Source organism: Monocercomonoides exilis (assembly GCF_001643675.1).
Source record: "Monocercomonoides exilis strain PA203 chromosome Unknown scaffold19-1596985, whole genome shotgun sequence".
Classification (NCBI taxonomy): domain Eukaryota; phylum Preaxostyla; order Oxymonadida; family Polymastigidae; genus Monocercomonoides; species Monocercomonoides exilis.
Genome location: NW_027150564.1, coordinates 1228752 through 1253614, shown reverse-complemented (window position 1 = coordinate 1253614; position 24863 = coordinate 1228752). Strand labels below are relative to the sequence as shown.

At 36.9% G+C, this 24863-nt stretch overlaps 4 protein-coding genes across 4 annotated transcripts; 1 reads left to right on the top strand and 3 right to left on the bottom strand.

Moving 5' to 3' along the window:
- Window positions 1-2347: 2347 nt before the first annotated feature.
- On the top strand, window positions 2348-3076 carry MONOS_15754c1 (uncharacterized protein; the record flags this gene model as incomplete). The annotated part of the gene is made up of 1 exon (XM_067868647.1): window positions 2348-3076. The coding sequence occupies one exon, from the start codon at window positions 2348-2350 to the stop codon at window positions 3074-3076; it is 729 nt and encodes a 242-aa protein (XP_067728607.1).
- Window positions 3077-5088: 2012 nt separating this feature from the next.
- MONOS_15752 (putative Protein tyrosine and serine/threonine kinase) lies at window positions 5089-12621 on the bottom strand (the record flags this gene model as incomplete). The annotated part of the gene is made up of 2 exons (XM_067868646.1): window positions 5089-7195; window positions 7285-12621. The coding sequence occupies 2 exons, from the start codon at window positions 12619-12621 to the stop codon at window positions 5756-5758; spliced, it is 6777 nt and encodes a 2258-aa protein (XP_067728606.1). The 3' UTR covers window positions 5089-5755.
- A 4537-nt stretch (window positions 12622-17158) lies between these two features.
- Window positions 17159-19759, bottom strand: MONOS_894 (uncharacterized protein; the record flags this gene model as incomplete). The annotated part of the gene is made up of 5 exons (XM_067879391.1): window positions 17159-17390; window positions 17482-17612; window positions 17676-17858; window positions 17925-19019; window positions 19127-19759. The coding sequence occupies 5 exons, from the start codon at window positions 19757-19759 to the stop codon at window positions 17159-17161; spliced, it is 2274 nt and encodes a 757-aa protein (XP_067728605.1).
- A 226-nt stretch (window positions 19760-19985) lies between these two features.
- MONOS_895 (putative Ribonuclease) lies at window positions 19986-24801 on the bottom strand. Its single transcript, XM_067879402.1, has 5 exons — window positions 24762-24801; window positions 24503-24692; window positions 24385-24420; window positions 23882-24323; window positions 19986-23749 (listed from the first exon to the last, which is right to left on the bottom strand). Exons 2-5 carry the CDS (start codon window positions 24685-24687, stop codon window positions 20324-20326), a joined length of 4089 nt encoding a protein of 1362 aa, XP_067728604.1. The 5' UTR covers window positions 24688-24692; window positions 24762-24801; the 3' UTR covers window positions 19986-20323.
- Window positions 24802-24863: the final 62 nt, after the last annotated feature.

Genomic DNA, 24863 nt, shown 5'->3' with positions numbered 1-24863 from the left:
TTATGGTTGTGATCTTAAGTCCAATTTATTAATTTATTAATTATAATATTCAATTTTCATTGAAATTAAATTTTTATTTCCATTTGATGCGAATTTTAAAAGGTTTAACACCTCTTGTTACCCACCTATTTATTTATTTTTTGCAATGGAAGGGATTAACCCCCCCCCCCCCCCCCCCCCCCCCTCCCCACCCATTGGAAATAGGCTTCGCATTCAAATGTAATTATCCTAATTTTCAGAGTTTGCTTTAATACTGATAATGTTAATAAATAAATAAAAAGTGGGAATTTTAATTTTCTATTTCAAAAATTTGTGCACCGTTAAAAAAAAGGTTCCGATAAATTACTGACCCTATTTCTCTCTATTTTTCACAATTTTCTTCTTATAATGCAAGAAAATGTTTGACAAAAATGATCTGATAGAGAAAAAAAGTGGAAAAAATTTGAACCTTTTTTATTAATGAAAAATTATTAACCTATTAGGGACAAAATATTTGACTTCAGGCATTTTCATTGAAGAATTATGCAATTTTGATAAGCTTTTTGTGATCAAAAATTTTGAAATAAATGTGTTTGTTTTTTAAAATACGTTTGATGTCACAAAACTTAATGTTATTATATCAATGATGTTTGTTAACAGATATGAAAATCAAATTGTTTTTGAAATCTGTGTTCGTTTAAAAATGTTATAAGTTAATCAATTATTTCATGCTTTGTGCATAAAAAGCTTGAAAGTTTATATTTTCCCCCATTAATTCAATAAAGTCAAGTTAAATATCATCAGTAACGTGAAATACATAACATAATAGATAGATTAATGATGAAATGGGACAAAATATTTGGCTTCAAGCATTTTCATTGAAAAATTATGCATCTTGGATGATCTTTTTGTGATCAAATAATTTGAAGAAAATGGGCTTATTTTTTGAAATACATGTGAGGTCACGAAACATAATGTTATAATATTAATGATGTTTCCTTACAGATATGAAAATCAAATTTATTTTGTAATCTGATAACGTTTTATTATGTTATAAGTGAAACAATTTTTTCATGTTTTGTGCATACAAAGCTTGAAAGATAGTATTTTCCCCCAAATGAAAAAACAAAACTTTAATAAAATTGAAACAAAAACAACTTATTCAATTTTAATTTTAAAGATGAAAAAGTATTTGACATTGCACATAAATAATTATTCCAATATTTTCATGATTATTTATTACGATTTGCATCAATCCTTGCATTTTTTTTCAAAAAATGAATATTATAATTTTGCTGAATTTGTAATTAGAATTCTAATTTATTCCACTTTTTTTCTCTATCAGATCATTTTTGTCAAACATTTTCTTGCATTATAAGAAGAAAATTGTGAAAAATAGAGAGAAATAGGGTCAGTAATTTATCGGAACCTTTTTTTTAACGGTGCACAAATTTTTGAAATAGAAAATTAAAATTCCCACTTTTTATTTATTTATTAACATTATCAGTATTAAAGCAAACTCTGAAAATTAGGATAATTACATTTGAATGCGAAGCCTATTTCCAATGGGTGGGGAGGGGGGGGGGGGGGGTTAATCCCTTCCATTGCAAAAAATAAATAAATAGGTGGGTAACAAGAGGTGTTAAACCTTTTAAAATTCGCATCAAATGGAAATAAAAATTTAATTTCAATGAAAATTGAATATTATAATTAATAAATTAATAAATTGGACTTAAGATCACAACCATAATAAAAAAATGAAAATTGCTGTGGAACAAAAGAGAATTGCTAGACAAAGGAAATTACGTGCTGCAATGAAATCTTTCGATTACAGAAGGATTGACAATCAGCTGGAACGGATGGCGCGCATTGTGGTTGATGGAGTTGTCAGGATTACAGACGCTATAAACTCCATGGAATTCTCACACAAAAGGATTAAAAATGCTGAACGGGCGCTTAGAAACAAAAGGCTAGTTTCAAAAGTAGGAAGACCACAATTTGTTATTGGAGACAAAGAACAAATTGTACTGGATGAAATTATCATTGAATCAAGATCTGGAAGCTGTTTGCCTATACGGAAAGTTCGCGAACTGGTTTGTTGTTCTTAAATAATTAATAATTCTAATAAATATTTAAGATGGAAAATGTGATAAATGATACAGACGACGAATACGCCCCATACATTGACGTTTCAATGCTCACGGCTAATTAATTTGTGAAGTGCTATCCAAAGTTGAAAGGAAGCGCTCTCAAAAAATTTGGATGATTATAACCTTTCGGTGTCGGGCCAAAGTATTCTACAGCCAAGGTATTCATTGCTTGACGATTCACATGAATATATATATGATAAAAAGAACAAATATTCAATATGGATGAGTCATTAACGAGAGTTCCAGCCACTTCAAAGCTGAGTGTGGTTCATCCTAAAAATGAAAATCCAGTACTACACAAAGAACCACCAAAAATGGCGAATTCTACTCAAGTTGCTGCTGTGGCCGCTGATGGATTTGCACTTCCTTCTGTGATTCTATGGCCTAGCAAGAGACTTCCTGATGAAATGAAGCCGCTGCTTTCACAGGCTCTGGATATCTGGCAGAACGGAAGTGGTTGGATGGGCTGCAATCAATTCAAAAAGTACGCACTAACAACACTCCTTCAAGGAATTATCGATGGCAGAAAGCGCATGTCACTGGAAAACTCTCGCTGCTTGTTCCTCATCGACTCACACATTTCTCGCGCAGATCCGACAATCTGGAGAGAATTTCAAAAAGAAAATATCGACGTCGTCACCTTCATTCCTCACAGAACACATATCGCCCAGCCTCTTGATAGAGGAGTCTTCGCTGTTCTCAAAACAGAACTGCAAACAAAATATGAACCTCCATCTTCATCAACATCTTCATCGAAAAGAACATCTCTTGTGGATGTTCTCCCTCAAGCAATTCATACCACCCTCTCACTTGCTGTCATAAAAATATCCTTCGCAACGAGTGGAGTTCTTCATAATGAATCTGGACCGATTCTCATGAAGCTTCCAGAAACATCAGAATATCAACCTTTATCACATTCAAATAGATTCAACTTCTATGGCAAGTAGATTACTGATGAGAAGCTTCTGAGTGATTGGAGTGAACATTTAGGAATTAAAGAAGAAGAAAAAGTTAAAAAAGAAAAAAAGTTGATGATGAAAAGAATTTTTCAGAAGAAATGAAAAAAGCAGAGCAAAAAGAAGATAATGAGTTAGAGTCTTTGGTTGAAATGAAAAAATAAAGAGAAAATTTGAAGTGAAAGAAGATGATCATGAAAATGAAAAGGAAGAAATAAATGAAATTAATAGAAAAATATGAAAAAGAAAAGTTATAAATAAATTGGATTCATCATTTTTGTTATTTTAAATTTTATTAAATTTTTTTCATAAAAAAAAGGTCCCGATAAATAACTTACACTATAAGAAATATAAAAGTGGAACAAAATTCAAAAACAAAAAATTTCGTCCCAGATTTGAGCTTATAAATTTCAAGAATCTCAGAAAGCACATTTGAATAGTATTTCTTTTTCAAATGTCAATTCTGTAACAAAAAATTGAAATTGTTTTTGGAAAAATTAAATTTTCATATAATTTAATTTAAAATGGCATTGAGATCATATTATAAATGTCCATTTTCTTGTAAAAAGGCAAGCTTTCACATTATAAATATAGTACATCTTCTACTAAATTTTTATTGTGCATTTCCATCACATTTCAAATGGATAAGTGGCTTATCTGACGAAGATTCAATTGAAGCAAATAACTTTGAACGTTGTGGTTTATCCAAAGCATTCCCGGTTTTAAAAGTCCTAGAGAACAGCATTGATTTTTATTTACGCTGCACTGCTCGTTTTTTCATGATTGACATTTCTATCTTCCTTCGTCACCCACTATTCATTATTTTCAGTTTTGGTTCTTTAACTTGGAGTTGTCGTGCTCATAAGGCGGTCAAATATTTTCTTTTTCTGGAATCCTTTTCATATTTCAAGCACAATTTTTTCTATTTGGCAATCGAACCGGAGTAGAAGGCAGAATGAATGAATAAATTGTATTTTAACAGAAAAAACTTATGTAAGAAGAAGGCTTTGCCAAGACTTAACGAAGTTACCAAATTGGTTGCCAATGCTACAACATCTTGTCATTTGCACAAAAACAACACAAATAATATGTGTGGAAGCAGTCGTTCTTTTGCTTTGATCTGCCACATCAGAGTCAATGGATCACCATTAGAATGCCAAACTCAGATCAAAATGGCAGCAGAAATTGCATTTTTCAGAGAAATACAACTTTTGAATGAGCTAGAAATCACAGAAGGTGCGAGCGAACTTCACGATTATAATTTTTTATTGGAACGGATAAGATGATTTGAAGGATGGCTGTAGTTCAAAGCTGATTCATGACGCGAGAGAATATGCTGCGTTTTGCGGGAAATATGATAAGCAGTTCAAGGGCGTGCAATCCTGGATTATTTGTGAAACCAGTGCAAGATACAGAAGCATTTCAGCTCCTTCGATCTTGAAGAGGAAAAAAAAATACTTGAAGAAAGCAGGGGGAAAAAAACATCCAATGGGAGGAGTTCCGAAAGAGAGAAAAATAAAATGAAAGACCAGCGGTGATATTAATGCCGAAATCAGGCTGGAGTATCTTCTTGTTTGAGTTTGGATTTTTGATTTGAAAGCGTTACTCAGGAACAAAAGCAAATGAAACTTATCATGCCAAGAATAGAAATTCTTTTTTAATCATTTCAATGCTGCCTCGCCTCTTCTTTTTATTCAAAAATAAATAAAAATGGAAACCTTTTGCAACGTATGTGCCTCATTGGACAGCAGCCTTCATTTTAATTTCTAACAGTTCGAAAGCAATTGGCCAGAGATTTTGCGATGGCACGACTGAGATCGAGAAGGGGAGGTGCTTTCGGCTGCTTATTGGAAGAAAAAGCCAAAATAAAAGAAAGACATATAATGGGAAAAGAAAAATTGAAGGGAAGTTTTGAGAGGTCAATGAAATTGTGGATTGCGGCCATTTGAAGAAGAAGCAAAGCGGTTAAATGGATTGTTGAATCAAGAGATAAAGACAAATTTGATAGGCATACTGCAGAAAGTTTAATTTATAAATTGATCTGAATTGGAAATTGAGCAAAGAGTCCAGCAAGTTGATGAGATGGAGCAGCAAGCAACTCGATGCCCAACATCAAAAAATACTCAAAAGAAAAATAATTCGAAAATAATAATAATTATTATAATAGCGATGAAACTTTCAACAAAACACAACAAATGAATCGAGGATATTCCAACAACTGGCGTGCAGCATCTCGGCTGCAACAACAGAATTTTCAACGGTTTTTTTCACCTGTTTCAGAATTGACTTTTCTTTCACAATAATTGTGATCGTTTCATTCATATGCATGACTTTCCTTCTTTTTTGATTGGAAGTGTTCTGACAGCGCTTCGTTTTTAACTATCAACTTCATTTTTCAAAACAAAAGCTGTTGATTTGCACCTGCAGATTGCTGCTGATCATTCAAATACCCAATGGAATGCACTGAAAGATGAATGACCTGATACTACTATATATCTGGCTATGTTTTGGCGAATTTGTAGTTTCAATCTCTTCAAAGACTTGATTTGAAACATTCTTGGGAATTGTATCATTTTGAATCCTATGAGCGAACAACAGAAAATAAGCATTTTCCTGTTAGCAAGGCTCATGAGTGTTACTGAATCGATGAATCATTAGGAGCATGCTTGCTTAGCAATTGTGTTGTGTGTTTCTGTGTGTTGTTGTTGCTGTTGCATTTGATGAAGCAGTGGCAGATTGGGGAAGGAAGCTGCCACGATATCCATAATCTGTGTCAGGCTCGAAGTCGACAGCATCAGACATTGTGAGCATGACAGCGCCTGCAGGGAAGTGCTGAATGAAGATCCTCTTGAGGCTTTCGAGCGATGGTCTGTCTCCAGGTGCACGCGACCAGCATTCCTTTGCCACGCTGGCAAAAGACGAACTGCAGATCCTGTCGATATTTGGCCTCTCCCCATTCACAATCTTCTGCCCCGCCACCTCTGCCTCATACTCTCCAAACAGGATCTCCAGCGTCAGACACTCCCACAGCATTATCCCAATCGAGAACACAACTGATTCCTTTGTTGCTCCCATCTTTTTGTTGATCAGCATCTCAGGTGCCTTCCACCTCATACACTCTTTTCTATTGTCATCCTCATCCTCAAATGCTGATGATGGCGGTGGCGAGTCTTTCCCATTTCTGTTCACAGTGGAGCAATCAGATGTTGATGTGACAACGGTTGATGAAGAGATGGATGAAGAATCTGAGTCTGAAGAAGAGCAATCGGAATGAAGTGCAATGCAGATGACCATGTGCTCAGAGAAGAGAACAATGTGAGGGCTGAGATTGGCCAGCGAAGAGAGTTCATTTTCTTCGTCTTCAAAGGAGTGAAGCGCAAGATTAGCCGCCCAGAACAGGATTTGGGCAGCTGTCATCTCTCTTTCTTGCAGAGTGTCAATCGCCATCTCTTTCTTCTCATTTCTTCCATGCAGCAGCATGAACAGCGAATCCCTCAAGTCCACAATCAGCTTCTCATGGGGAGACGAACATGCCATTGCATCCACCAGATTCGACATGGATGATGTTGTGGGACACAGATCCTCCCCTCGAACAAATGTTGAATCTGTGTCTGAAGTGTCTGTTGTTGAGGTGGATGAAATGGATGGAGAAGGTGTTCGCTTTCTTGTCTCTTCTTCAACCTTCTCCAGTGCCCATTGAGGGATCTTGTCTGAGTCTCTCCCCAGAATGTATTCGGTTGATCCACTTTCACTCAATAAATGCTCTGATGATTCAGAATGCCCCAAGCTTTTCGCATATACTCTCTTCTTGATCCTCTCTTCGTTCTTCTTCTCAGCCTCCCTCTCTGCTCTCCTCCACTGCTCCTCTGGTGACATCTCCATCGTCACCATCTCAAACGCTTTTGGATCCTTTCTGATGTTGTCATTCACAATCTCTCTCAGATCTTCTGCTTCATTCTTCACCTTTCTCCACCGAATGGCCAGAACAATTGAAACAGCAAGAACAATTAAAAGAATTATCGCCATTACAATAACTATTATTGGCCAAAGTGTTTTTCCTTCTTTTCCTTTTTCAACGATTCTTTCATCTTCTTTTGCGCAATCTCGCTCCTGTTCTTCAAAAGAAATTGTGCTGTAGATGCTGTAGCATTTAGGCTTCCAAACAGGATGCTTACAGCCACTTCTGTGGTGTCAGGTACCGAAGTCACGATTGAGGCTGGGATGACTGCATGGATTTGTGTTTCATTTTCAAAGAGTTCTGCTTGCAGCGGATATGTCTTGAGTTGATGGAGGGAGCCGTCGATGGAATCAATCTGGAGGAGCAGGTGGCAGGGGAGGAGTAAAGAGCCGATGAGATCCAGAGAAAGTGCATCGCCTTGGATATGTGAGTTAACTGAGTGCAGCTGTGGGATGAAGAATGGGGAAAGCCTTTCTGAGGCCAAGCCTGCAAGCGTGCAATCGTCTCCTGCAATCCACATTGAGGTGTTGGGGAGAAAGCCATCTCCTCCCTTGAGGCTGATGATGTTCAGGAGTGCGTTGTGTGAGCAGATAACGTTGTTTCTGATGGATGGGTATCCAGCAGCGTTTGGATTGTTGCCAGAAAACATCCCAAACTGAATAGAAATGTTTCCGCCAGAGATCGACAGTCCTCCCTTGGACGAATTGGCGATTGTGGTGTCTTTTATTGCTCCCGAGCAATTGAGAAGATCGATCATGGAGCCATTCCACTTGCACAAATCTTTGAATGAATCTGCATTGGATCTGAGTTGTTGCAGGTCAGTTTCTCCATCAAATGCACACGAAGTTATGCTTGCATTGGATTGGCCAGATAAAGCAGAGATGCTCCCTTTATCTGAGGGAGAGACGCATTTTCTGAATGAGCAGTTCTCCAATTCGAGCGATGGTGATGAAAGTGAAGCAGCCATGCAGCATGGGCCCATTGAATCTCTGGATATGTTTTGAAACGATGATTGCCTGATACTTAATGAGGAATTTGCATATACAAGGTTCACAGCACAACCATTTGTCAACACTGTTTTTGTCGATGACAGATTGTTCATCTCGACATTTGCATCTTGGCATTCGATGGAAAGCAAGGAGCCAGACAGCACGGATATGGCATCAAATTCGGAATGATAGCACTGGATGTTCAAGCAAGCACCAAAACCGTCTGAGGAAAACACAATCAAGCTTGTTTTGCTCTCAACATTTCTGACTTGAATTTTTTGGAGCTGGGAATCTTTGCAGTTGTGAAGGATCAGAGCGGATTGTTCAAGTTCACAACTGGAAATAAGCACCTGCAGCATGGAGAGGTTCACCAGATTGCGGAAATCAAACAAGATATCAGAATTCACATCAGAAATGTTCAAGTTCATAAATGAGCAATATTGTCCCCCTTTTGCTGCTACGCATGGAGAACCAAAATGGAGGGAAGCAAAAGTGCATTCGTTGATCAGCAGCCTGCCATTCTCCACGAGAATGATAGAGCAATTCAACCTCTTTTCAGGATAATCATTCGAAACATCTTGGGAGAAGAGTGCATCTGTAATTGACAAGCTGCCATCAGTCAGGGATAATAAGCTGGAATATGGAGAAGAAAACGCGCCTCCGAACATGAATTTCAGAAATTCGATTTTCACTCTGGATGCACACGTGAGAAGGCTGTTCATCCTGCTCTCAATGCTCCTGTTCAGGAGGATTGTCCCTCTGTCTCTTTCCTGTTCCAGCGACTTGATCGAGACATCATGGATGCTTGCTTCTCCAGAGACCAGAGAAATCTCGTCAACGAGCAAGTTGCTGTAAACAGAAGGAATGATGTGAGACAATGCAACATTCAAGGAAGAGCAGGGCGCATTGATAGCTCCGCACTGGCGTGAATCTGAGGTGTTGTCGGCTGAAGAAGAAGCAAATATTGTCTCACTCTGATACACAATCACGAGGAGCAAGAGATCTTGCTCGTCAGCATAGTTTTGTGCAGTGCATCCCCAAATGGCGAGCTCCTGGTTGTATGGTGGCCTGAAGTCGAGCTGGAATAGCTCGCTCCTTATTTGGGATTCCACATTGGAGCATCTCACATATATGTCTCTTCCTCTGAACGCCTTGTTCTCCAAGAATGTGATATTTTTGAAGAGGAAAGGCAGCGAGCTATCGCTTGCAATTGATGAGCAATCCAGAAATATTGCACCTCCCCTTCCAGTCGCTGAGCAGAAGCACTCCGAGATTGTGGATAAAGTGCAGCGAAATAATGCTTCTTCATCTAACCTCATGGTTATGCATCCACCGCTCTCACTTTGGCTGCTTCCACAGTTCTTTATGGACGTGTTTTGGGCAGACACGCTAAAAGGCTGGCTGCCAGAGGAGCTGATGATGGAGGGTTCAAAAGGAGTGCTTTGAAGAAGCGAGTGAAGGGTGCAGTATTTGAGTTGCACTGTTGGGCAAATGTCTTCGTTGATTTCCTGTGTCATTGCTGGTGGCATCACTTGCGGCAACACTTCCACAATGCTTTTGCCCATGAGTTCAACATTACCCGTAGAGACATTTGATAGGATAGAACTGCTTCCGCACGATGCAATGAAGATGTGACCTTCGCATTTGATGGACTGAAATGAGCAAAGCGACAATTCACAAGTACCAGAAAAGCAGGCAACGACACAATAAGGAATCGCTGTTCCAGAGGTGCTGGTAAACAAGCAACTTTGAGCAGAGAAAGCTCCAGCAGCAGTGCTTATCAAACATGTTTGGCTCCATCCCGAGCCATGATCACAACAGATATCGATGCTCAAGAGGGAGCATGCGCCAGTGTTTGCCAGCACAGAGTCAGTATGTTGCTGCTTTCCTGGCTGTGGTGAAATGGCTGCTGCAAATATCAGAGCAGAGTGAGAGTCAATATCGGAAGAGGTCAGAGTATTGTTTGAAATGTCGACTTCGCAATCCACTTGAACTTCATCGACGACGAGGAAAATACTCATGTTTGCTTGTGCTGGATTATCTGAAGCACAGAAATGCTTCTGGCCATACTGCATTGTTGCGCATGGCTCGCTCTTGCTCCCGCAGCGAAGAACATCCCAGCCGCTGTTCTTGCTGAGATAGATTTCTTGAGAAGAAAATCCAATCAGAAATCTGCACAGATCGAAGTTTGCTTTTGTGGAGTCGCTTCCGATGAACAGATTTGTATCATCTGTTGTCTCACTCACTTCAAGCGCTAAAGACTGGTTTGTGATGGAAACATTTAGGTCTGATGAAAGAAAGAACATGTTTTCCCCGTGTTTTGCAGAGCACTGATCAAAGGCCATCTGCTGGAAGGAGAATGCATTGGAAGCCGAACAGTCAAAATAGATGCCTCCTCCTTTTCCAGCCGTTTCACATTCAGCGCAGCATTTTGTGAATGTTGCGTTTTCCATCGTAAATTGCCCTTGAGCTTCAACAACAACTTTCATCGCGCCTCCCTCGATGCTCTGAGTGCTTTTGACATTCGTGACATTCCAATGGGAGCACTCAACACAGCTTGAAATATGGGATGAAAACAGCACTGCACTGTTTGCATTTGCATGGACCATCCCTTCAAAAGAACATAAAACAAGAGATATGATCCCACTGCTCGTTGTGGCACCATTCAGGAGTTTTGCTGCTGATGATGGAATCGCATGGATAAGAGGATGATTGCCGATATCTGTGTTCTTCACATTCAATGAAATGATTGTTGCTTGAGTGCTCGTGTCGCTCTCACACACGGCTATGGGCGCGTGCTGAAGGCAGTCTGAACTTAAGGTGCAGCTGTAGATATTTAGTATTCCTCCACAAATCTGAAACAACCAGTAACCCATCTGGCCAAGCTCGCCTTGTTGCATTCCGAATGAGCAAGATTTCATTGTCAGCATGCCTTCAGAAGACAAGAATATCAAGGCTTCGATCTCAGTATCAAATGAAGAAGGAAGCAAAAAGTGGATCAATTCGACGGACACATCCCCTGTTGAAGCAATCACTTTTCGTGTTGAGGCCTGCAGCGACTTGATGCAAGTGATTTCGGCTTTTGAAGTGTTTGATGATTTCAAATCCAAATTATGCAATGTCGTTTCGTTTTCAATTGTTGCTGAGGCAAGAACAGCTACTGCCTTTGCGTTTTCTTCGTCCAACCTCTCCACACAGTAATTGAGCGAGTGGCACGGATAATCCGAGAATCCACACACCACAGTATCAACACCGTCATTGCTCCTAACATGGATTGTTTGCCCAACATCCTCCAAAAACAAAACCAACGGAATTGAATGCTCATGGTCAGTCCCAGTGAACCCTTGCAAACTGTCGAAGGAGCTGTGCCCCAGTACATAGGCAAATGGAAGTGTTTCGTTAGAAATTGATTTACGGAGGTTCGAGGATTGGATAAACAAGTCGTTTCCCAATCTGGCAGAATTTTTATTGAATGAGACAGATAGAAAAAATTCAGCTTGCATGTTTGCTAAGTTCAAAAAACAACCGCCACCTTTTCCAACTGTGGAAGATGCAAAGCAATTCTGAATTGATCCTTTTTCAATGGCAAGAATGCATTCACTGCCCAGTGAAAGGCAAACGGCTCCACCATCAAGAGAAGATTCACTTCCGCATCTTTCAATGCAACATTGCGTTTGAACAATATTTCCATTTATGAATTGAGATTCGAAAAGCGCTGCTCCTTGAGATATTCGATTGATATTTTTTATATTTGTTTGATTCATAGATAAATAAAAACTAGAAGTTTGTGGTAAATGAAATAATGACGTTGATGAAAAAAAGCGAATCCATTCAACATTGACCATTGTTAATGAACCTTCAACAACTGTTATCATTTCTGTTTTAAAAAATGTGTCAGCAGAATGCAAATCATCAGTTGTCAAGTTTATATTTTTGAGGTTGATGGATCCTGAGCCACAAATGCAGCAGATTCTTGATTCTCGATTATATTTTGTTAATGAATTGTAAGTCACTCTTATTTGATACACATCAAGCGTTCCAGAAGACACACTGAAAAGAGATGTTTCTTGTTTAGTAAATGAAGGTTGTATTTCAGCATCACTTTCAAAAGTTCCTCTCAAATTGAAATGTTTATCATGAACATCAATTGAATATGATTCTCTAATGATTCCTCCAATAACTGTAATTTCTGTGACAACTTCAGGAATTAGCTGCATTAAACAAAAGCTAATCGATTCACATGCGTATTCTTCAGATAATCCACAACCGTATGAATCTTTTGCATTTGGATGTGAAACTGAAGAAGCAACAAATCTTATTGGATCAAATTCATACGAAAGGAAATCACTTTTATCTTGCCCCGAGCGAAATGCAACTCTATTAACTTTGTTTTGAGTTGTTCTGCATGATGTGTCAACTCGATTCCGTGTACTACCATCAATGCAAATATCGTGTCCGAGTAATTGGGCAGTGTTATTGTGAAAAAAGCAAAAATAGAAAATCAATTCAGAGTTGTCATTCTTTGCATAAGTCGAGACTCCTCCTCCGTATTTTGCTGAATACCCATTTGTGATGAGACAGTTATGCATGACAATCAAATCAATCGAATTCCAAAGAACAATTTCGCCTCCATCGCTGTTTATTAAAGAATGGCAACTGTTGTTAATGAATGTGCAATCCATTATGCAATCTTTTGTTTGTGCATTGCATGTCATAATGTGTAATGCGCCACCATCATTTCCTGACCATCCATCAGAAAAAGTACAATTTTCAACATATGGTTGTTCGCAGAGTCCTTCGCATTCAACACCAGCTCCTCCATAATCGGTAGATGCCACGCAGTAACATTCTTTAAATGATGAATTAATCACTGAACAAACTGCAATTTTAAATGCGAAGATCGCACCTCCTTTTGAGTTTGTTGCGTTGCACCTGGTAAATGAAGAGTTTGAAACATACAGTGTTGCTGAAGAGTTATCATGAATATACAACGCCCCGCCACAATCAGCGTTGCAGTCGGACCATTCGCAAGAACTGAAATTCTGTGAAGAAGTTGCTTGTGAACTATTTTGTTTTTCAAAAGGATTGCTAGATCTGTAATTAGAGGAAAAAGATGAATTACAGCATATGAATGTTTGAGCTTGTTCCATTCCAAAAGTTATACCACCTTCCAAAACATTTGAAGAATAAGCAAAAACGCAATGTGAAACTTCACTGTTTTTAAATGAATTGAATGGACTGTCCGAAAAAGTTTTGAATTTTTGTGTGATGTTGCAGAAAAAACATTTCTCAATATAAACTGACCTGCCAATTCCATTACAAAGAAAGCTATTATTCTCAAAAATCTCAAAGTTAGTGAAAACTGAATTCAAAAATGAAATTTCAATATCTGAAGAACAGCAAAATGCAAAACAATGAGATATTTGTTTGTTCGAATGTTTAATGCGTGTGCTATTTACTATCGACGTGAAAGTGTTGGTTGAACAAGTTAAAGATGTGGAAGAGCTCAATATTTTGCAATTTTTAATTGTGAAAACGGAAAAGAAATTGACATTGACAAAAGGAGAATTATCTTTCTGTTCAAATGCAATTGATATTAAATGTGCAGAGGAATTGAAGAAAACTTGCTGACTCAGCATAGTGCTCATTAAATCAATTGAGAAAATGTCTGTTGCGCTTTTTGTTAGTGAAAATGATATATCTTGTCGTTTCAGTGGGTTTAAGTTCTTGCAGATATTTTTTGATGTTGCAAATACTAAAAGTATAATTATTGCAATCATTTTTTTTTTAACTTTTTTAGTAATATTGTTCAAAAAAAGTTGTTGTTGAGATAATTCCTTGACTTCAAACGAAAAGTTATTTCTGAGACGAAAAAAGAATTCCAAAATTGTTCAAAGATGAAATATGCAAATGAATGTTAAATTGATATGTTGGGTTTTGATTATTAGTTGAATATTTCTTATGTAATCTGATCACAAGAAATTTTTAATAAGAAGGAAAAAAGCAAAATCATTAAAGTGATAAGATTAATGCAAATTTTGTGTTTATTTTTGTCACCACTTTTTTTTCCATCCAATATTTCTTTCTTTTGAAAAATTTTGACTCTTCTTTTCATCATGCGAATCATCATGAAGAAATGCATAATGTTTTGCAATAACTTTTCAAATGTCAATGGGACGAATTTCATGCTCCACCTAATTTCTTATCATTCATTTTTTTTTTTGACAAAATATTCTATTACATGTATTTTACAAATTTTTCAAGCCATTTTTCATCTTTTTTTTCTTTTTCAAGAGAAGTTGAATCTTCTTCTGCTCCATGAAAGAAGATAAATAGATCATTCTGGCAGTTTCATGAAAACTGATGCAGGAGAATAATGCAAGACTCCATTTCAGAAGAAAGTTTTCTGAAAAACAGATGAAGACAGCTTTGTGTGAATCGCTTGATGCTGAACATCTTCAATCGCAACTTTTTAGAAAGATGATGAAAAAGGATTTATTGAAATCCATTCATCAGTTATATTTTGAAAACAGAAAACATTTTTATGTTATATGAATAACAGATGTGAATGCAATGAAGTTGGAAGGAAATAATGTTGAAATATAATTTAGTTTTATTTTAATTTTCTTTTTCCTTTTCCTTTTCCTTTTGTACTCTTTCAAGATCGATAAAATTAGTTCGAGAATCATGAAAATCAAAAAGGAAATAAATTGGCGTTTATTTTCTGTGATATTTTTCCCCTTCTATCTATCACAAAAAAAGAAAAATATTGAGATCATGCTTTTTTCAAAATTTATTGACCGTCCAGGCACTTCCATATACACATATCTCAAGCGTTGGAGATGTAATGCTTTTCAGCTCCTCTGGCAGGTCAACATATGGCCATTGGATAATAGAAGGAAATGTGTATCCATCCACTGCAACAGCTGCCACGAACGTAAAATTATCGTTTTCATTGGTTCTTCTGTGAAAAGAGCATTCACATCAGCAGTATTAACTTCGAGTCCTGTCAAAGTTGTGAGAATGAATTTCAACGATTCATCGATGTTCTCAATCAAAGCTGGATTGTTATGATTCTTTTCATTCAGTTTGTCGAGTGTTATATTCCAAGGTCAAAAAACCACTTCTGCACATGACAGCCTGTCGGACAATATCCAAATTCTTCAGTGTTCCCACTTCAACTCAGGATAATTCTTTTCAAGGAAATAAGCTGCGGGTATTGAAACTTCGGTAAATGGTATATCTTCATCATCATTGTCGTAAAAAACAAGTTTCATCAGTGAAATCTTGTTAGAAATTATGTTTAATATATATTTATTCAAACAAATTCCCTTGTTTTTTTTTTTATTTGGTGTCAAACTTGTTCCAGACCTTGCCATCATGAATGATATCAGTAACGTTTCTCATTTTTTTCTATTTATCTCCGCAGGTCTGCCCACTTTTCCAATTTGTCTTTCTTTCTTCAGAACTCTGACTGCATTACAGTCCAAATCGGATATCATCACATCGGTTTTTGTACAACTTTTTGTGACTATATCCGATAGTGATTATTCAAGATGTGACTTGATTGAAAAAAATAATAAATATTTATTTTTTCATTAATCAATTTTGGGAAAATTTTTAATTTTTGAAAATTCTTCATAAAAACGTTTTTCACTTGCAAAATTAAATTTTTCCACAAATATGCATTATTTGACTTATTTGAGCAGATTTTTGAAAAATCGAAAAAACGATTTTTCAATGAAAATTTGCTCAAAATGAAAAAAATTGTGATTATTTATATATGTGCACTGTGATAATATGCAATATTAAATGAATGAAAAATAAACATAAAATGTCGATGCATGGAAAAATGTGACAACAAACGAATGTGACTATATTCGATGTGATTTCATCCAGTTTTGACTGAATTGATAACACTGTTTTTGAATTCTTTGGAATTTTCAACATTCGTGATAGGTTTGACTCCATCCTCAAAATATATGAGTCAAACATCGGAACAAATTTTGATGCTTTTCAAATCGGAACAAAGTCATTTTTCTCAGTTTTAAATTCTGTCATTCTTTGAATTTTTTTTCCATACAAATTATCATTTCAAAAATCATATTTTCAAAATAGTTATTATCGACTTTCGAATAGAAACAAAATAATAAACAAATAAATAAATAAAAATCCATTGTTTCTTAACAAATGATTTTTAACATCATGAGACCATCCAATTTCACGCAGGAGGTTAATGAAGGTACTTGTCCACCTTCTTCCCACCATTCCTCACAGAAAAAACAAGAATTGTTAAAAAATGGATTCATGAATATTCACAATATTCAAGAACTTTCAACATATTTGTTTCAAATATAAAAAAATGCTGGACAAGAAACGAAAAAAAGGACTTAATATAAGGGGGGGGGGGGAATACTGACTTTCAAGCTTTTTTTGCACAAAGCGCAATAAAATTGATTCACGCATTTCTTAATTTCGCTTTCTCAAATATCAAAATTAATTTTATTTTCACATCCGTAAACAGGCATAATAGAAATCAAAACATAAAAATTTTCAACATTTCACGTATGTCAAAAAATTAACCCATTTTTATTGTGCTTTTTTGTGTCAAAAAGTCAATGAAAAGTGCATTTTTTTTTTATGAAAATGCCTGAAGCAAAATATTTTGCCTCACATAAACAAAATGTCAAGAAAAGATAATAATCTTTTTCACTTGAAATAATAATGAAAAATGTCTTGACAGAAAACTGGGAAAATCATTCAACAAATTATCACATTAATAGTGAACAAATTATAGTCGATCAGCCTTTTTGTTCTTTCAACGATCTTTCACCAAAGATGAATGATTGCTTTCAGATCTAAAAAAATAATAAAACATCTACTGTTGTTTTCTAAATGAAAACAAAGAATTATTTTAAAAAATGAACAATTTTGAGATTGAAAAAAAAACTTTGTTCTTATTAAAAAAAATAAATTAAAAATAAATAAAAATTTTTTGAAATGATTTTTGATGATGTGAAATGAAATGAATATGTTATGATCCTCACAGTTTCAGTTCAAAACATAAGTTTTTTAATTTTAATTTTGTTTTAATGGTACAATGCAATAATTATAAACTTTCCTTTTTCATTCTCCAAATATTTCATCTTCAATACTTATCACTTGCTGAATTGGATGATCAAGATTATTTTTCTGAATCTTATCTCTGAAATCTCGATATGCCTTCATCTTTGCAATGGCGCCCTGAACTCTTTGCTTCATTTCAATTTGCAGAATATTCATAAAAGATAATAATTGTCCAATTGTATTTTTCTGCATTTGTTTAGAATCGCTTAGCTGTTGTGTCACAATTCCATCACTAGAATGATTGAAAGTTTATGTTATTCATCAAAATAATCAAATAAAAAAATGTCAATAAAGAATTTCAACAAAGAAATTTTAGATCACACTCAACAAGGGCTTGCTGAAGTTCTTCTTCAAGTTGTCTGCGCTCTTTACTCACTTCTTCTTCAAGTTGTTCTGTTTCCAGCTTCTTTTTTGATAAATATTGTTGCTTTTCCTTGATTTCATTTTCTTGAACCTAAAAATGAAATAATTTTTAGTATATTTACAAAATGTCTTGTGACAGTTAAAAAATACACACAGTTTCTGTCTTTTTAACATGTTCTTCATTTTCTTGTGCTGTCTTTTTAAATGTTTCAATTTCTGTGGATTTTTTCTTCAATTGAATTCTCATTGAACCCTCATCCACTTGAGCTTCTTTGATCCTGGTCTGAAGAATTGGTATTTCTGCTGATTCTTCTGCAATCAATTTCGTTGTTATTTCCTTGATATTTTAATTTCAAATTAAGAAAATGTTTCAAATGGAAAAATAAAAAGCTTATTAACAAACTTCAATATGTTTCAATTTTTGAGTGAATGACAATCCAGTCGATTGAGTTGAGCTTTCATCTTGTTTTTGAAGACCTTCAATGGAAGGTAATGAAGAAGCAGAAGCAGCAGCAGCAGAAGAAGAAATAATCGATTTATCCTGGTCTCTATCCTCGCTATGGCTCATTTTTTGGTTCAACGCTGAATCAACATTTTGCATCATGAGAAGCAAATCGAATCCGCCGGACTTTTCTCCAGATGAAGGAACCATCATCAACTCTTCCATCATCATGTTGATCGAAGCAATTGACTCTTCGATTTCCTTCCTCAAAACATCGCACTCCCCTTTCTTTTGACGAACGCGTCCTTCTGTCTCGAACCGATCTGCCATCGCACGCTGGTGTTCGGTGTTGAGCAACTGAATCGTGCGAACCATATCCGCAACATCTTCTCTGCTGAACTTTTGCAAATCAATCTCATTTTGAGCTTCTGCACACTCGGCTGTGATCTTCGCAATCTTCTCCATTAGCAAAGATTTCTCGCGATCGCTTTCAATGCAAAGATGCTGCATTTGATCTTTTTGTTTTGATAATTCTTCAATTACTGCATCTATTTGCGCAATAAATGTTTCTGTTTCTTTGACTTGTTCCTCTTTAGATCTAATATTTATTTCGTATGCATGCAAGTCTTCTTTCTCTTTATTCAATTCGTTTATTTCTGAATCAATTGTCTTCTTTTTCTCTTTTATGCTTATCTTTTTCTTTTCTGCCATCTCATGAACCGTAGCTTCAACATGTGGATTCAATCCTTTCAGCTGCTTTTGATTTTGCCCTGCTTCTTTTGCCTGCAAATCTTTTTCCACACAAAATGCTTCAGCGGTAATTTTGAAAAATAACTCGGCTGAGCACAGTTCATCGGAATCATCTTCAAACTTCCAATCATCCAAAAATGGAGGAAGCGATCCAGAAGAAGAAGAAGAGTTTCCAAAAGGTTGAATTGTTGAATTTCGTCGCATTCGAGGAGTTTTCGGTGTCAGAGCCAAAAAAGAAGTTGTTCGAGCAACACATCCTGTTTGAGTTTTCTGCTCCACTTCAAATTCTTCATCTTCTCTAACAAACTATAAAAATATTAAAAAGTGAAAAAAAAAAAAAAAAAAAAAAAAAAAAAAAAACATAAATTTCATGACGAATGAATAATTCACTGAATATTTAATTGCAAAGATACATTTCCAATTTCCACTAAAAACGCAAGCGCTTTTATAAATGTTGCTTTTCCAGCGAGCCCATAATCAGGGAGTGCACTTCTACTAACAGAAAGCTGGCTTTCAACTGCCTTTAAATCTGGATATTTCAATAAATTGAGAATGTTTAAAAAGGCTTGCTTTCGTATATCCACCTGAGCAGATTTTCCACTTTGATTTCCAGTTCGCTTTTCTGGTTGTTTTTGTCCTGGCTTTTCAATTGCAATTGAAAATAGAGGGTCAAGAGAAATTTGCACAATTCTTTCGAAAATTTCGTAAAATTCCTTCATATTCATGACCTGCAAATCTGACTCTTTTAGAACATTTGGCTCTTTTGAAGCAATCTTCATTTGCTGCTCCTTTACAAAGCGAAGGATAAACTGGCAATTTTCAGAGAAAGTTGATTTATTTTCTGAACTTCCTTTCGATGATCCACTTAAAGATGTGAATCGTCCTGCAGTCGTTGCTCTTGTGACATTTGTTAATAAGGTCATTCGTGATTTCGGCTCTGCAAATGTTTGCCTTGAAAATAAATCCTGAGTTTGTCTTCTCATTGTCATCCGTGGTGCTGTGGTCATTCTACCACCATGCGTTAGTCTTGAAAGTTCTGTGTCCATATAGCAGCCACTTTTAAAGTCAAACCTTTGCTATTTCAAATAATTAATTATTTTTAATTCGAAAAATATTTTGAAAATATTATAAAGGGTAACATTAAAAAAATCATCTGAAAAAAATAACCAATCCATTTTTGGTGAACTGAACGAGTTTTTATTGTTCATTCTTGAAATTTTCAAACATTTTTCATCAGAAAAATTTCACATTTTTTAAAAACAGCTTAGCATATTTGTGGTTTGTTTTTTTTCCAATTCATAGAACAACTTTGCAAAAAATGACAAAATAAAATAAATGTACAAAATGGAATGGAATCAAATTAAAAAATATTGCAAAAAAGCGAAGTGATTCAAATTGGTTTTTTAAAAGGTATTTCCAGAAAAAATAAACAGCAAACAAAAAATGAAAATGAGTTCATGAATAAAGATCAAACTTCACAAAATGAAGGAAACTGAAAATCTTGAAAAATTACAAAGCATCACTTCTCTCCACACAATTATTCAAAATCCATAAAAATAAGATAGAAAACATATTTTATAAAAGCATTTAGGATTGGAAACAAAAAAGATTTATGAATTCATATGAAAAAGAAACGAATGAGGATCAATGTTGTTTGTAATTGATTCAGACGTTGATGAATTTGGAGATGAAGAAGATGAAGGAGAGGAAGAATTGAGGGCTTGTCGCTGCGAAGCAGGAAGGCAAGCTTGCTGGGGTTCCAACTGTTTGTCTGGTGTAATTGGACCAAACGGAAAAGCGCGCTGAGAAACAGGAGAAGAAGGCCGAAATGGATTAGAAGCAGCAGCAAAAGAAGCAGAAGAAGAAAAAACAGATGAAGATTGCATCTGTTGCAATGATTCGTTCAACAGAAAAGTGGAATTGGGCGAACTTCCAGTACAGAAAGTGGTGGAAGAAGAAGTTGGGGAAACAGAATGAGCAGATGCCGAAAATGGAGAGCAGTTATGCACAGAAGACAGCGATGTCGATGGCGACGGCGAAGGAGACGGATTCGCAGGCGACGGCGACGGATTGGATGTGAAAGATGGCAAGTCGCAAGCTGTCTGAGGTTGGATGAATGAAGAAAATGGTCTGTTCATTTGAATTGACACAGAAAACGAGTTTGATGCAGGAGAAGACGATGATGGCGTAATTGGCGAAAGATGAGTCTGAGGTGAAGAAGAAACATCAGAAAAGGGGCTGCAATTAACAGAATGCAAGTGGTAAGATGGAGAAACATTGCAAATATGCAGCTGAGCAGGCGAAGCAGAATTTTGCTCGTTGTATTGTTCTGTTTCACTTAAACCGGGTGACTGATGCGAACGATGCGATGAAAGAGACGAGGAGATGGCCAAAGAAGAGGAACAAATAGGCGATGAAAGAGAAGCAGTTGATGCTGATGCTGATGCTGAGGCTGAGGCTGACAAAGGCGATGAAGAAACGCAGGAAAGCGGAGAAGAAAGAGAAAGAGAAAGAGAAAGAGAAGGAGAAGGAGGTGGGACAGGCTGTGGTGCAGATAAATTTGAACTTACTGCAGGAAAAGAAATGTTCTCTCTTTGCACGTGAGAAGATAAAGTCGATGCGCCCAAACGACTCAAGTGAGGAAGAGAAGCAGGAGGCAGTGGAGGAGACAAGGCGATTGGAGTGGCAGGAAGAGAAGACATATTCGGCGGAGTCAACAACGGGGAAAAGGGATGAGATGACTGGAAAGATGAGTTTGTTGGAGGGCAATGCTGCATTCCAAGTGTTGAGGACGGATACATCGAAGGCGATGTTGAGGGAGAAAACGAGATCTCAAAAGAAGAAGAAGAAGAAGATGATGATGATGAAAATGAAGACGAAACGCTGATGGGATTATGCAAGCTTGATAAAGGATTTGGCTGTGTAGGAGAAAGCGGATTCATAAAGGAAGATGAAGTCAAAGAGGATGATGGAGAAGACGAATAAGACTGTTCAGACTGCATCTTCAGGCCCAACATCGAACGTGGCTCGTGCTTATTCCAATCAGCATCATCTGAGCAACTGTTCCGTCCTCTACCACTTCCGCTTTTGCTTTTCACAGAAATTCGATCACCTTCTTCATTTGTGCCATCTTCCCCTTCGATGCTTTTCTCTGACTCCTCTTCTTCCTGTCTTTGAGAATGCTTTCTCGCCGATCTTCGTGTGCGATAGCTGCGTCCACCCACGCGCCTTCTCCAAGCATTTCCTCTGCCAAGCACGGTGTCTGTGTCACCTGTGAGACACCCTTCTTCGTTGGAGCCGTCTGCCTCGTGCTCTGTCTGCACACGCCTCTGCCGCGGATGGCACGTCTGACGCTTCCTGTTTCTACAGCGACTAGCTTGTGGGTTATTCGCCCGACCTTCTGAAGAGCATATTTCTGTTCCTGCTCTTGTTCTGCGCCTTGGAATCTTCCTGTTCTGGGGATAAGATTGAGAAGAATTTTCGTTGTTTTCTTTTTCTTCTTCGATGTTATCATCATCTTTCGGTCCGTCTTTTTCGCTTTCCTCCTTTTCTGACTCTTCTTCCTCTTCGTCAAGATCCATTCCACCGTTTCGAATCCGTTCTTCTCTTCTCTTCTCTTTCTCCCTCCTTTCTGCTTCACCATCTATTTTCACCTTTTTCCTGCTTCCTTGGCATTTTTCATTCTTTCTGGAACATCTCCTTCCTTCTTTCTCCTTTCTGTCTTCGATTAAATTGAGGTCAATCTGAGGTGAATTTGCAGGACTATCTTCATCCATTGTTCCAATGTCAGCAGTTCTTGACTCACTTTCACTGTGCAGCAAGCTCCTTTCTCTTTGTTCGCTCTGTTCTTCCTGCTCTTCTTGTTCTCCTTGCTCTGTTCGCTCATCCATCATACTCGGCTCAATTTGAGAATCCATATGGCTTTCATCCACTTCCATGTCTTCATCTCCTGCTTCATCATCATCTTCTTCTTCATTTTGATGCTCAGAAACGTGAGTGTTTCTGCTTTCATCTGCCATCCTTCTGATCATCTCTTCTTTTCTGTCTGATGCCACCACCGCAGACAGCACATTCATCACTTCTTCGTCCTCCACATTGACTCCTCTCAGATCGTACTGAGAAAGAGGATGTGAGTGCGGAAAGGTGTTCATGGGGCCAAACGGAGAGTAGCCAAAAAACGGCGATGGTGGCACAGCGGGGGAGATTGGGGCGTGCAAATGAGAATGAGAATGACTATGAGATTGATAATTAGAATGACTGTGAGAATGGCGGAATGGCTCCGGCGATGAAGATAAAGCTGAAAAGCTTGCATTTGTGCTCGAAGGCATTGCTGAAGAATCATTTTGAATTCTGCTAGTATCTGAAGTGTAAAATTCATCATTCGAAGCAGATATCATTGAAATGGAAGAAAAAGCAGAGGAAGAAGAAGAAGAAGAAGAAGAAGAAGAAGAAGATGATGATGAGGAAGAGTGCGAAGCTTCCAATGAAGATATTGAAATGGAGTTGGGAGATACTGAACTTTCAATTGAAGGAGAACCAAGAAAATCAGAAGTATTAAACAATCCATTTCCAACTGATGAATTAAATGAATTCATTGACGAAGAGGAAGAAGAAGACAGCGATGATGTGAGTAAAGAAAGATGGGAAGACGAAGGTGATTCAGCAGAAGCTGCAGATCCACTAGACGATGAGCTAGAAGCTGACGAAGTGATTAAAGGTGAAATAGCTGTGGGTGTCGAGGTTTGTGGATGAGTTTGATGTTGCAAAGGATTTATACAATCATTAAAAGAAATGGCATTGGAAGGAGAAGAGGCGTTCGAAGATGTTGCTGAGGCTGTTGCAGGCGATGAGGCAGGAGAGATTGGAGGTGATGGAGAAGAAGAACTTGTTGATGTGTTTGATGTGCTGATAGATGCATTTGCTTGCTGACCGTCTTGGTTTGATTGGTCAGAATTTATTTTCGGAGATGCATAGTAATCGATTGGACGACGGTAAAGTGATAGTAAATCTGTGAAGAAATGTGTAACGTCTATATTCTTTAAAGAAAAAGACGCAGGAGTTTCAAGTGATTCATTTCAAGCACAAAAGGAAATTTGGGGTAATTAATAAACAGAAAAATATTCAAATTTTTTATTTTGAAAAAAATATTCACTCATCAAATCTCAAACCTTTTTAATTGCTTCATCATTTTCAACGTCATCAACACTCAATCCATTGTATTCTCCGCAAAAGTAATTCCTTGTGCACACTTCTTTTTCTAATCTATGTGCAATGGTGAAAACGTTGTTATTGACTTTGTTGGTGATCTTTTTATCCTCGAACGTCGCTTCAATAAGGACAATCACATTTGAAGAACACAATTTCACAAGAAGATCAAATGGCTCTTTCGTCATTTCTAATTTTGAAATGTTAAAGGCGGGATGAAATACGTACTTCACTTTCTTCAACAGAATGTGGGGAGGAGGTTCTATGTGAAGCTGGATGTTGTACCACCCAGTCGCTCGAATTCTCATTCCGTCCGGGGTTGGTAGGCATGAATATGCAACATTTCTTACTGACCAAAGCTTTGAAGTTGCAGGTCCAAGCTCAAACGTTGCTTTGCAATTCGGACTTTAAAAATATAAAAAAAGAATAAAAGATAACTAAAAATTTGAGTGTAATAGTAAAATACCATGATCTTTTATCGAAATGAAGCCATTGAAGAAAACTGAGTAGATTTTCAAAATTTTATGTGAACAATAATGGATGAGTAAATTAAATAATTCTGAAAAAAATTATTATTAGAAAACCATAGGTGATGGAAATAATGCCCGCAAGGCGTCTGCAAAAACCATCCTTCATCAGTGAGTTGACATATCGAGCAAAACTCCGTTTTCTCAACTTTTGGAAAAGCTGCAGTAATCTCATCATCCTCTGGAGCAGGAGGTTGCTGATTTGAAAGAGGAACTTGCTCGAATGTTTGCGGAATCGACATCGATCCTGCTTGATTCGATTAATGACATGATCAAAATAACTTTCTATTTAAAGACAAAAACATTCGAAACACACAACAATTCAAAGCTCCTTTGATACAGAATATATGGATTCTTTTCGTACATTACGGTTTACAGTTGCGAATTTGGCAAATTCTTCAAATAAAATTAATTAATA

Bases quoted from the DNA above. Each gene is read 5' to 3' on its own strand.
- MONOS_895 (XM_067879402.1), bottom strand. From the start codon at position 24,687: ATGTCGATTCCGCAAACATTCGAGCAAGTTCCTCTTTCAAATCAGCAA. The intron at 24,421-24,502 runs GTTTTCTAATAA...AAATCTACTCAG, and splicing joins CATTATTTCCATCACCTATG to TTTTCTTCAATGGCTTCATT. The intron at 23,750-23,881 runs GTTTGAGATTTG...TTTTCTTTAAAG, and splicing joins ATGATGAAGCAATTAAAAAG to AATATAGACGTTACACATTT.